Genomic DNA, 11912 nt, shown 5'->3' with positions numbered 1-11912 from the left:
CTGTGGGGCAATCCCCTGCCATGGCATGGGAGCCAGGTAGTGCTGGTGAGGACCTGGAGTTTGGGTAACCTCCACTGACCCCTAAGCACAGCCACTGCGCTGTCAGCAAGTCAGGATGGGGACAGCCAGATAGTAAAGCAGCAGCCTCGCATCCTTTAAGTTAATGTAAATCCCTCCAAATCTCTGTGCCTTCCCTGCTAGCCCCATTTTCGACCAGCAATGCATCCAGGACTGCAGCCTCAGATAGCTCCTGCTGGCTTTTACTGTGATAAGTTCCTTTAAAGCAAGGAGCCACATCAGAGAGCCATCCAGAGCCACCTCCTGTCTCAGAGAGCAGTTGTGATTTTCTGGAGTCAGAAATACAGTTATTTCTTTCAAGCTACGTGTGGCTATGAGTATTGCTCACTCTGCATTACTAAACATTGCCCAGGGATCCCACCTCTCTAGCATCAGTGTATTAACGGTGATGCAGCCCAATTTTACTAGTTTGACCCAAAATCAATTTCATCACACAACACCAGATAGATCAACAGCAGAGAAAAATGTTTGTTTATTAAGCAGGAGAAAAGGTCAGGCTTGTAGTAGCTGGAGTGCAAATAGAACAACAGCAAAACAAACATACGCAAGTGTAGCAGTGAAGGCTTTCTTTTTCTTGTCAAGCAGACTCCTTGGATGGAACCAGAAGCTGGAGCTGGCCTCATGGAACAATGCACATCCAAGTGCAGAACCAGTACAAGGTACAGTACAGCAATTAGGGTGCTGCTTTTGGTTGTGTGAACTAAAGCTAGTGTGAGGAGTCAGTGTCTTGGCGGAGGACTTTGTCATCCCTTCATATTCCCTTCCTCCTTTCTTTCCTTCCATTTTCAGCACAAATCAGCTTTAGATCACAGTGGCTTTAGGTTTATGCTACAGATTCACCATAACTGTCCCCTCAGTCTCTGTAACTTTCTGTTTTTCCTTTTTTTCTCTTCATTCTAACCTGCTTTTCCTGCCTTCACACCAACACAAAAGCACCTTCAGTGACTCCTTGTTCCTCAGTTTCATACGGTGGCATGAAGCTACCTCCTTTTCTGTCTCCCACCACCATTCAAATGTCACACACATGCCACGCTTCCTTCAGGAGGTATAGTCCTGCTCCTAATGGCTGCAACATGAAATAAATCACTAATTGTAGTAATCAAGCAGCTGCTCTAGGACAGCCATAGTCACTGGGGTGTCACCAGCTTTCTACAGAGACCTCCCCTTACAACAAATAATGGTCCAGGTGAGTGACTTGGTAACAAAGTCCAACCTGCTTCTCCTTACAGACTCTATTACCAGTTTTGCATCTGTTTTCACAGTGACTACATTCAAAATCCTATTAGCCCTGACAGTGATGCAGGCTCTCTGCTGACAGAATGTGAGCACTGACAGCTCTGCATTTGTAACTTTGGTCCCTACGTGAGTGGCCAAAGCACTTTTTGCAAGCACCAAAATTTCATTTGCAGTTCTTATTGCCAGGGCCCTGCTCCTGCCGTGCACATACAACTTTGTGGGTGGCCATGGCGGTGGTATTTGGTCAGCAGTGCAAGTTGATCTGTTACTCTGCCTGGAGATCTTGCTATCCCTGGCACAAGGAATGTCTGGAGAGGAAGAAAGCTTGAAATGCCAGGAGCTACGTGTCTGGTGTAGAGCTGAAGGCAGACAGCAACATTTTCTAAAGAGCTGAAGCCTTACTTTCAGTCAAATGGAAAACATTGTCCCTGTGCATCCCAACACACTTGATACATGAGACTGTTTTGAATGAGGAGCCTGTGGATGATGTTTCACTCTGCAGTCAAGGTGAGAGTGAGCAATTCAGACCTTAAGGCAGTTGAATCATCCACCAAAGAATCCTCTCTCTTTGGAGGGTAGAGAGGATCTAGAGAGTAACTGCTCTACTTTAGGAGGTCTTGCTCTGGCAGGGGGATTGGACTAGATGATCTTTCAAGGTCTCTTCTAATCCTTAAGATTCTGTGATTCTGTGATACAGCTCCTAAGATGTAAGTGAGGAAGAGGGCTGAGCCTCTCAGCTCTGAAAGGAGCTTCTTTGTCAGTCCTGCTGCCCAGCCTCAGGCTGCATTGCCCTCACACTGCCTCAGACTTTAGCAACCCTGACTCAGAAACTCTTCACTTGCAGTGGCTGGTCGTTTTCTGCCAGTTCAGGGATCCAAGATAGCCCAGTAAGGGATCAGACAAGTGCCAGAGTCAGCATGAAGCCAGGAGAGGTGAGGGAGTGGTAGAAATGCCTTTCTTAACAGAAGCAGAAAGCTGCGAGATTGGCCTCATCATAAATCGGCTCTTCAGCATAAATTGCCTTGTGTGAGTTGGAATGAACCCACTTCCCAAACCACTTAGATGTTTTCTGATAACTGACCCATGCCTGGCTCTTGGCATCAGCCCATGTTACACCCTTGTGTCTGGGACTCTGTAATAAAGATAAGGCGGGTTTGTATGGCACAATGGAAGCTCAGTCCCAGGTTCAGCTAACAACCGTCCCAGGGAGGTTTCCAGATCCAGTAAGTGTCTGTTGTCTCCAGCTGGCCATCGATAATCAGCTCTGCTACAGAGCCTGGACTTCAGGCTGAGAAATTCTCCATGGAGGCTCTCAGGGGAGAGCCTCTGATGGGTTACTTCTACAGAGGAGGCTTGAAGCCTTCATTCTTTCAAACAGCCCTGAAAACTGCCTTTCTGATGTGCTATTCTGGGCATGAATCACACTGCTTCTGTGAGCAGTATTCAGGACTGTCTGAAGGGTTTGTGTTGTACAGACACCACGAGAGCTGTTGGAAAGAGTGGCATGAATGAAAGACTAGCAGTGCCCGGAGTCTTCCTTCCCCTAAAGCTCAGATACAGACAGCATTTCCCCCCTGTAACTAGATTTGCTTTCAAGCTTGCAGTGTTCACTACTCTGTTTCCATGCTGTTTGATCATTCATAGGGCACAGCACAAACCAGGTGAGGCATAGGGTTCAAGGTAAAGCCAACATCAGCAGTCAGATCTAGGTCTGACTTATCCACTCCTGGAGGGGGCTGGAAAACAAATTTGCGGAGCAAGCCTGCAAAGAAGAGGAACAGCTCCATTTTGGCCAGTCCTTCTCCAACACAAGCCCTTCGTCCTGAAAACAACCAGGGGAGAAAGAGAGGATCAGCACCGTAACTGTTAGTGTTGGTGTGTGAGATTTTCTAAACTGGATGTACAGTCCGTAAGAGCAGGCTGCTGAGGTAGGAAATTATTCCTTCCTTCTCTCTGTGTATTGCAGGTGCTGCTAAATTGGTTTCAAGCCATGCAGAAGCCTGTAGTTATGTGAGACCATTCAGTGACTCTGGGTAAATCAGTGTCTCCCAGATCTTCAATATATGGTCACCTGCAGCAATGGTGGACAAGACATATGACCAGAAATCTCTTATCCTCTGTTCTGTGTCCCCAACTTTCATACTTTCCTGAAATCAGTGTGAACTGTGCCATTAGCCCGGCCCCAGGTGGTGCACACATTCCCCCTCTCACCTATGGAGAACGGAATAAATGCCTCTCTCCTAACAAAGTTGCCATTGGCATCCAGGAAGTGGGAAGGGTTGAACTGGTCCGGGGTTTCCCAGTGCAACTCATCATTCAGAGCAGAGGTCAGCAGTGGAATGATTTCTGTACCCTGAACAGGATCAAAGAAACACATGGTGGCTGTTTACAGTGGATCATACTCCTAGTTGAGCAAGGGCTGCTTTCTTTTTTCTAACATGAAGAGACAAGGAAGACTGAGTCATAGCAAACAGAACTGGGGGATGCTTCCCTGCCCCACTCTGTCTCTGCCTGTTATCAGTAGCTGCTGTTCTCTTTCTGGAGCACAAAACATTCCCTTCTTACAAAGTCAGATCTTTCATGAAAGATGCTGAAGTGGAGGCTCCACGTTTGGCATAAGAGATTCAAATCAATGTGATGTAATTAAACTCTATGGTTATTCTGGATTCCAACAGCTGTAGCAGACCACAGTCCTGTGCACATTTATAACAGCTATCCTGGACCCAAGACAAAGGATCACATCATAGATCAGAGCACGCATCATGATGCCTTTAGATGGCTATATGCCTGCTTTAAATAAAACTGTAAGTAATCTGTGCAGTGTAAGCTGCTAGCCTCAAAACTTACCTTAGGAATCACATAGCCTTGGAAATTCACATCAGCAGGAGTTGATCGTGATACACCCATTGGGACAATGTTGGCAAACCTTTGTATTTCATGAATCACTGCATCTGTGTAAGGCATTTTTTTCCGGTCCCCCAACTTAGGCAGCTCTCCTGGCTCAACGACATGGTTCATTTCTTCCTGAATCTTTCCTTGGAGGGAGGAAAGGATTAAGAAGCTGATAACCCTCTTATCTTGCAACTGAAATGGCCTCCTGTTTGGCCAAGATGAAAAAAGGAGAAAACTTTGAGGGGTCTTTGAGAAAGGCAGAAGTGGATAAGTCAGGGCACGACGTGGTTATTTCACGTTTGTTGTTGAGCTGAGGGAGCTTGAATGGAGTCACTACCATACAGCCCCTGCCTGATTCTGATCACACACCTTTGTAACCCCATAGCATTCAACAGAAACCAGATCAGAATCAGCTCCTGAGGAGACCTTTAGTGACGTCAGTCCATAGCCTGCAGGAGAATAACGAAGGGGAGCTTTACTGTAACTGTAGACTGGCCTTTAGCCTCTCCCACTTGGCTGGGCTGGTTTATTGCAATCCAAATGAATAAAATTCCTTTGTAAAGTCAACTGTTGTTATCTCTCTCAGAGTACTCAGAATAATTACTCTAAACAACACTGAATGAGTTCCACTCCCTCCCACAACCAAAAACCTTAAGCGTGCAGCAGTGCATTGTACAAGAGTACAACTTCTCAGCCTTACTCTGAATTTCTGGATATTTCATCATCAGAAGAAGGCCCCAGCGTAGAGTTGTGGAAGTAGTCTCAGTCCCAGCAGCAAAGAGGTCCAGGGTTGAAAAGAGAAGGTTTCCCTCGTTGAACATAGTGTGGTGTTTCTTTGACTCCTTCAAAACATACCAAAATGCCTTTAAGTTGTAGAGCAAGTGATACCAATGTGACAGTGTTGTCACCATTTTTATCTGCATTTGAACTTTTTGTGACTTTCTGTGGTCTCAGAAACTAAACATTTAGTATTTTAGCATTCTAGCATTCCTGTAGGGAATTTGTGTGGTCCCAAGTGTATCTGCAATCCCCAGTTCCTTCTATTAGCTCAATTGTAATGTAGTTACTGCAATGAAGTTTGTCACTGTGCCATTCTTGCAGGCAGGTTTGGGATGATCTGAGCAGTGCCTTATTTCACCCATATGGGATATCTTGACAACTAGGTCCCTTTAACCAGTAGTTTCAGTGGAGCTATGGAGGAAGTACAGCACATCTTACTCTGAGTATGAGCTTTGCTGTATTCTGTTCACCTCATTTCTTCTGTTTCCACTCACTCCCAAACCCTTACAGTCAGTCAGAGCTAAGAGAATAGAAAGATTCTGAGACTTAGCTTTAAAGTACCTGTTGTTGCTTCATCAGAAAGGCATCAACAAAGCCTGTTAAATTATTTTCATTAAACTCATCTTTGTGTTCCTGGAAGAGCTTCTGGAGAAAAGTGTTCAGTTCACTGATGTTTTGTAGCACAGTCTTGGAAGCTCCAGAGAGAAATCCAAGGGATGGGTAGAAATTATATAACTGTGGAGCAAGAGAAGCCTTATTGTTAATTGGCATCTTGAACACAAACTTTTATCCCAAATCACACTGCTGATCCCTTGTCCCATACCCTGACATTTCAGGCTGTGATTCCCCCATGTTCACTTGTACAGTCTGAGCAGCTTTGAATTGCTGCCGAAATAGAATGTTCTCTCTGTGATGCGTCTGCATGAGTCCTTGCCATGACTTCTAGGACACTCATCAGATTGATCTTCTTTTAGGGCTCCCAGCTATGTAAGTGATGGGACAAAGGGTCTCAGATGTAAAAGATGGACATGTGAACATTTATATTCATTCCAGGGAGAGCCATCAGGTGCATCACATCTTATGGCAGCAGAAGGAACTTGAACTGGCCAGTTCTTCCCCAGACAGACAATATTGTTGTGTCAACATGGTGCTTTCCAAGCCAATTAGCTTAGGCATAGCACTTACAACATTGCAGTAAGTCAGGAGAAAGGAGGGGTCTCACTTCTATTATCTCATGAGAGCTGTGTGCATCTTCAAGGAAACCACTATCTGCCCTGGCAGACAATTAAACAAACATCCAACCTTAGCTGTTAGCTGGTGCCTTCTCCTGGGAGAGTGTCTGTACAGTGTGTGTAGCTTTGTCCTGTGCTTTTTGAGCTTAGCTAGTTGGGACTTACTGCCAGCTCCAGACCTCAGTGTAGCTCAGAAAGGTGACTCCATGGACAAGAGTAGAGAAGAAAAGATGCAGCTTTATGTCAGGAAGGATCAGGCTTTTAGCAGCTGTTACTTTGCTAAGATTGAGTTTCAGTGGCCAAAATAAAAGAAAAATAACTTTGTCAAACCTAGTTCTAGGGGTTGCAGAAGTCAGTTACTGAAAGTGTAATGCAAGGAGGCAGATTTGAGATGGCATTTCAGGGACAATCTCTGATATGAGAGATGTATTGTGCTTCTGTTCTTCAAGGAAGGCAAAATAGTTCCTTTAATGAATACTTTGGTTTTTCATCTTCACTAACAAGCTTGTCAGACTAAGTGCAGGGGCCTGGGAATGTGTGTGTTGTGGATACAGACCTCCAGATGTGTTCTGTACAGGCTGGCTGGCTCATAATGTTCTCAAGAAGCAAGATGTGGGAGGCCAGGAGGACAAACACAGGCATCTGGAAATCACCCAAAACACCTAAAAGCTAAAACATAAAGTCAAGCTCTTACCAGTACCATAGGGGAGCCCAACAGCTTAGTATTTTGATTCAGCAGCTTCAGCAAAGTTAGAAATGCAGGATCATCATATTCAAACCTCTCTCCAAACAATATAGAGCAGATGACATTGGATACAGCGTAGTTGAGTATCATCTTCGGGTCAAATGGTTTCCCTGTATTTCAAGCAATGAAAACAAATTTATGATGTGATTATGCTCATTTCAGTCTGGATTCCTCTGGAAGTGTAGTCCTGAGCTCCTAAAGAAAGAACTTACCACTCAGAGTTCATAGCTGGGAACTCAGTTTCAATATTTTAAGGCCTCGGTTTAATAACCTCCTTCAGTGAGTGCTGAACTTTAACCATGAGATACCATTTGCTCGGAGTTAAACTTTGATTAATCTTTATTGTTCTGCTAGAGATGTTTTCAATCTCTGTGTGAAAGTCTTGACACTCACCATGATAGAATTCAAAATATTTGATAAGGGAATTTACTTCCTCCAGGATCCGGATCTCAATGGTTCTCTTTCCCATTCCAAAATCTCGCAGTGTGGACAAGCTGAATCTTCTCATAGTTTTCCATAGTTCTCCGTGGCTGAATACTATGCCTAAAATACAGGTGCAACATCCTTACGTTACCTGTGGTTAATAAGCATTTGTAAGGCCTTATACTCCTGCCAAAGCTACAGAAACTAAAAGCAGTCTGTGAGAGGATGATACTCTGCTGTAAGAATGTAATGAGCACAGACAAACAACAAAAACTAAGCAACCAAAAGGTCACTTACCATTTCCTTGTGTCATTTGCCTAAATATGGGTATTTCTGCCCTCTCTCCAAATTCTTCAGCGTGATTTAAGAGAGCATCCTTGATGGTTTCATATCCAGCCAGCACTACAGCTTTCCTGGGTCCAAAATGCACAGTGAAGACATTGCCATATATCTTAGAGAGCTGTTAAGGTGAATAAATATGTTCATTCAAGCCCAGATCTGGACTCAAATACTGGCACTAGTCACCCTGGGTGGTTTCTAGCCCAAAAAGAGCCTCCCAGCCCTGCCTGAAGTCTCCAGCTGCTGCTGTGATGCAACAAATGAGCAGCAGCTATCGATTGCCAGCATCTCTGCTTGCACCCTGTTTGCACAACAAGGTGTCTGCTATCTCTGCTACTATCAGAGAAGCCAACAGAATGCCATTGCATTCCTGTGGTGTTCTGCAGTAACAGGCCAGTAGTGATACTACCCTTCAGAGGCTGGTTAGGAAATGCTGTAGCAGGCAGGCCTGTTTATTTTAATGCTGCTGACCTGAGGCAAGTAGGCATGCACACACCTTTGAGGCTGAAGCCACAAACACTACAAAAACAAAGCTAGACAATAATCCTTTCTTTCAGGACAGCACTTGTCTCTAATTATGGCAAGGTGGGTAGTGTTGCAGTCATTGCGAAATTATTCGCTGGCCACCAGGAACTTGAATTCAACTAGGAAGCATATTCTTGTATGTAATGCCACAGGAGCCCTAGGCTTTTAGAGCAAATTAAATATGAATCATCTGTTACACAGAAAGGTGGCTTTGACAAATCCAATCATTCACTTGGTGTTTTAGGCTCCATTTAAGCACCCTGCAAGCCATCCCCTCCAAATGTTTGCTTGTTTCCGATGTGCCTGGGCTACCGTTTGCAATGCATTTGATACATTCCCAAAATTGAGTTTCAGATTAGAAGCAGCTCCTGTTATTACACCAGACAAATTGAATTTGTTTTCATCAAACGGTGGTTTGACGGCTTGGGAGATAACATTAACACTGGCTCTTTCATCCCTGGCAGCTCACAGGGTGTGTGGCAGGGAATCACAGCTGCCTCCCAGCCTTCCCTTGGTCATTTCTTTGCATTAAGTACTTCTTGGTATCAACCCTGTTTTTTCTCAGCAACACAGGTATTGGATGTGGCAGGCTTGAAAGCCTAAGGAAAGATGTTTGGCGGATTATAGGAAATTAGTTTGGTGCCTTCATGTGATGTTTCTATCATAAAATCCCCAATACCACCAAAACCAGTTCCTCTTCCATACCATCACCCTCAAACATACTGATGATCAGTTGGGAGCTCAGGACCAGAAGCTCATCAAAACTGTGCTTTGCACCATCCTGAGCACCCTAAGTTAAGGCAGATGAACACGGTGTGACTGCTATAGGGATTCTGTACTTTTCCAGCCCAGGATGCCCTTTCCTCTAGGACTAACTGGAGAATGTCATGGAGTATGTGACAGGTCACTCATGGCACCTCAACCTCTAAAGAGGAAGTCTAAATTCATGTGGGAATTGTCCCAACTTCCCCATGTGAACACACCAGACACTTTCTCAAACAAACACTGCACCCGGCTTTGTAATATTTCAGACCTTTTTTTTTCTTCTCTTTTGGAAATAAAAATATCCATGGAGCTGCATAAGGAAAAGCATTTTGTTTACCTAGACATATAAAAACCACAAATCAAGTCTTACATACCACTTGCCAGTGTGTCTGTGCCGGGGAAGGGCTGAGAAGGCAGTGCTGAGCTCTGCATTGTAGAGGTATAAGTAGCTTTGGAAGTAAACATGCATATGACACTATTTCCTCTGCTATGAGGATGATACCCACCCTTCCTTCCTTCCTTCCTTCCTTCCTTCCTTCCTTCCTTCCTTCCTTCCTTCCTTCCTTCCTTCCTTCCTTCCTTCCTTCCTTCCTTCTTTCCTAGAGGTCCGTCTGCAGGTCTGCAATTAGACATCTTTTGATGCCATCTTTTTGATTAGACATCTTTTGATAGTTCCTGATCTTTCAGCAGACTTGCTCAAGGCAAGTCTTTTACCTGCAGCCTCTGAAGGGCTCAAAATACCAACACTGTGGAGCTGATTGCAAGGGGTGAGGGTCTACATTTGTGTGTATATAAAGGAAGGAATGTGTGTATTACATTTATATATGTAAATACATGTATGTGTGTGTATACCTCTGAGGGTAAAGTAATTCTGCCAGCCTGCTTGTACGTGATAGCTCTCATTTCTGCCCTCCACACAACACAAACACAACCACATCTCCATTTCCCCAGCTGCATTTCTCACTTCAAGTTTGGTATGTTTTCCTCCTGCTCACTCAGGCCCTACCTCCATCAGTGACTGGAATGGCTTCTTCAGATCCACCACATTCAAGTTTCCGATGAGAGGAAGAGGTCGTGGCCCGGGAGGCAAACGGCAAATGGACTTCTTTGAGCTGCTGAGAAAGTAAAGGAGAGCAAGCACCCCTGCTGCCAAATAGAGCAATGAGCTAGAGTCCATGTACTGCAGCAAACTCAGTATGGCCATATCTAGGTCCAAGTGTAGGGACGAGTACCTTGGGGTCCCTTTATAGCCCTTCTGTCACTGCCTGAACACACCTTCTGCGAAAGTGGCTTTACATGGAGAAAAGGACTCTGAGATCTTGTTTACTACCATTTAGACCAGATGTACTTCTTATTCTTGCCAAATAAAGCACCTTATCTTATTCTGAAACCTGGATTACCTTAATCTGGAGCTCTTATTTCATCTACAACACTGAGGCAAGGCTTGTTTTCCAGTGAAAATCTATGTTATGGGCATGTTGTGGTCAACATGATTTCAGGAGCAGAATTAAAGGATAGGACCCATGCTGGATTGCTGCCACAGTGTCAGGTCACAGGACTTGGCTGAACCACTGCTGGTCCAGTGGAGGAGGCAGGGCAAACGAGAGGAAGCCCAAAGTACTGCATGGACAAGGGTGTAGCTGGCAGGGAAGTCCTCATGGGAGACAAGGCTGACCAAGGAGGAATGGTTGTGGCATGAAGATAAGTCAATTAAAGATTGCAGATGAGAGTGGGTCTACTTACGGCTCTGATTCTCTTTGCTTTCTGCCACTCCAGCAAAATTATCTACTTGAGCAACACAGTGCTTTCATTGCTGACGCTGATATTGATTTCTGCCCCAAAAATGCTCTATTGGCAATCTCAAAATGCTCCTGAGACATCTTCAGTCATTATTTTGTAGTTTACTGTGTGCCTGGATGTCCATATCTATCTCTGAATTTGGTGATGACCCTTTCCTGGCTGTCCTGCCTGTTTATGAGCAGATGCATGCAATTCTCCAGAAGAAACCATCCCCTCCAGGCACTCCTGCCTAGATTGGGAAACAGATCCTGGATCTTTGTAACCTGGAAGAAGCCAGGACCAAGCTCTACAGCTGGTGAGAGGATGGAGGCTGCGTGGGCAGCTCTTGCAGAGAGAGAGCCAGCCAGAAGGAGGTCACAGCAGCAGCTTTGTCACTCCAGCTGTCCTGAGCTGTGTACCATGCCAGGGCAAGGTCCTGCGGGAGCCCACGTGCCTGGGCAACAGCTCCCAAGAGCCACCCACACCCTTTACACCCTTGGGGGATGACAACAAAGCAGAGGTGATCATGAACAGGAGGCTGCAGTTTTAAATGGTGGCTCAGGAGAAGGAGACAGTTTGATGCTCTCTCACATTCTCAAGCAGGGATATTTTACTCCTCAGTGGCAGATTCTGTCAGATTACAGGACACTTTAATCCTTTAGAAATCTTTAGTTTTAATAACGCTAGAATCCTCCAAGGCTCCTGGGTGCAGGCTCCGATAGAAAAAAAAAGATGATTTATTAATAATAATAAAAGCACATTAACCAAAGGCAAGGGAGATCAATAAACTCTAATGAGATTGATGTGAAAAACGTGCCTGCATGTCTGCCTGTTCTCCAAGACCTGTTATCAAGAGTGGAGTTTTTCATGAGATGGGATTGTCCTATGCAGAAGATGACTAGGAAGGATGGGCAAAGAAAGGAGGGCAATGGATGGTTGTGTCCATCTCAAGATTTGCTGCACCACTGAGGGGTCTTGATCTGTGCCCTCTTTTCCCAGACATTTCCAAGAATATCCTGCTCTGTTAAACTCTTCTCTGAGCAAATAATGTGATTGCTGGGACTCTTACTGAGCAGTTGGCTTGCAGGTGAGGCATCTCATACAGGACTGAGGAGAAA

General features: G+C 45.0%; 1 protein-coding gene across 1 annotated transcript; it reads right to left on the bottom strand.

The window, feature by feature from the left end:
* Nucleotides 1–2948: 2948 nt before the first annotated feature.
* LOC104560610 (cytochrome P450 2K1) lies at nucleotides 2949–10219 on the bottom strand. The gene is made up of 9 exons (XM_061993996.1): nucleotides 10022–10219; nucleotides 7684–7846; nucleotides 7357–7506; nucleotides 6913–7073; nucleotides 5548–5721; nucleotides 4907–5048; nucleotides 4162–4349; nucleotides 3526–3667; nucleotides 2949–3136 (listed from the first exon to the last, which is right to left on the bottom strand). The coding sequence occupies exons 1-9, from the start codon at nucleotides 10217–10219 to the stop codon at nucleotides 2949–2951; spliced, it is 1506 nt and encodes a 501-aa protein (XP_061849980.1).
* Nucleotides 10220–11912: the final 1693 nt, after the last annotated feature.

Source organism: Colius striatus, chromosome 3 (assembly GCF_028858725.1).
Source record: "Colius striatus isolate bColStr4 chromosome 3, bColStr4.1.hap1, whole genome shotgun sequence".
NCBI classification, from domain to species: domain Eukaryota; kingdom Metazoa; phylum Chordata; class Aves; order Coliiformes; family Coliidae; genus Colius; species Colius striatus.
The sequence above is the reverse complement of the archived record's forward strand: the minus strand, read 5'-3'. Positions and strand labels throughout refer to the sequence as shown.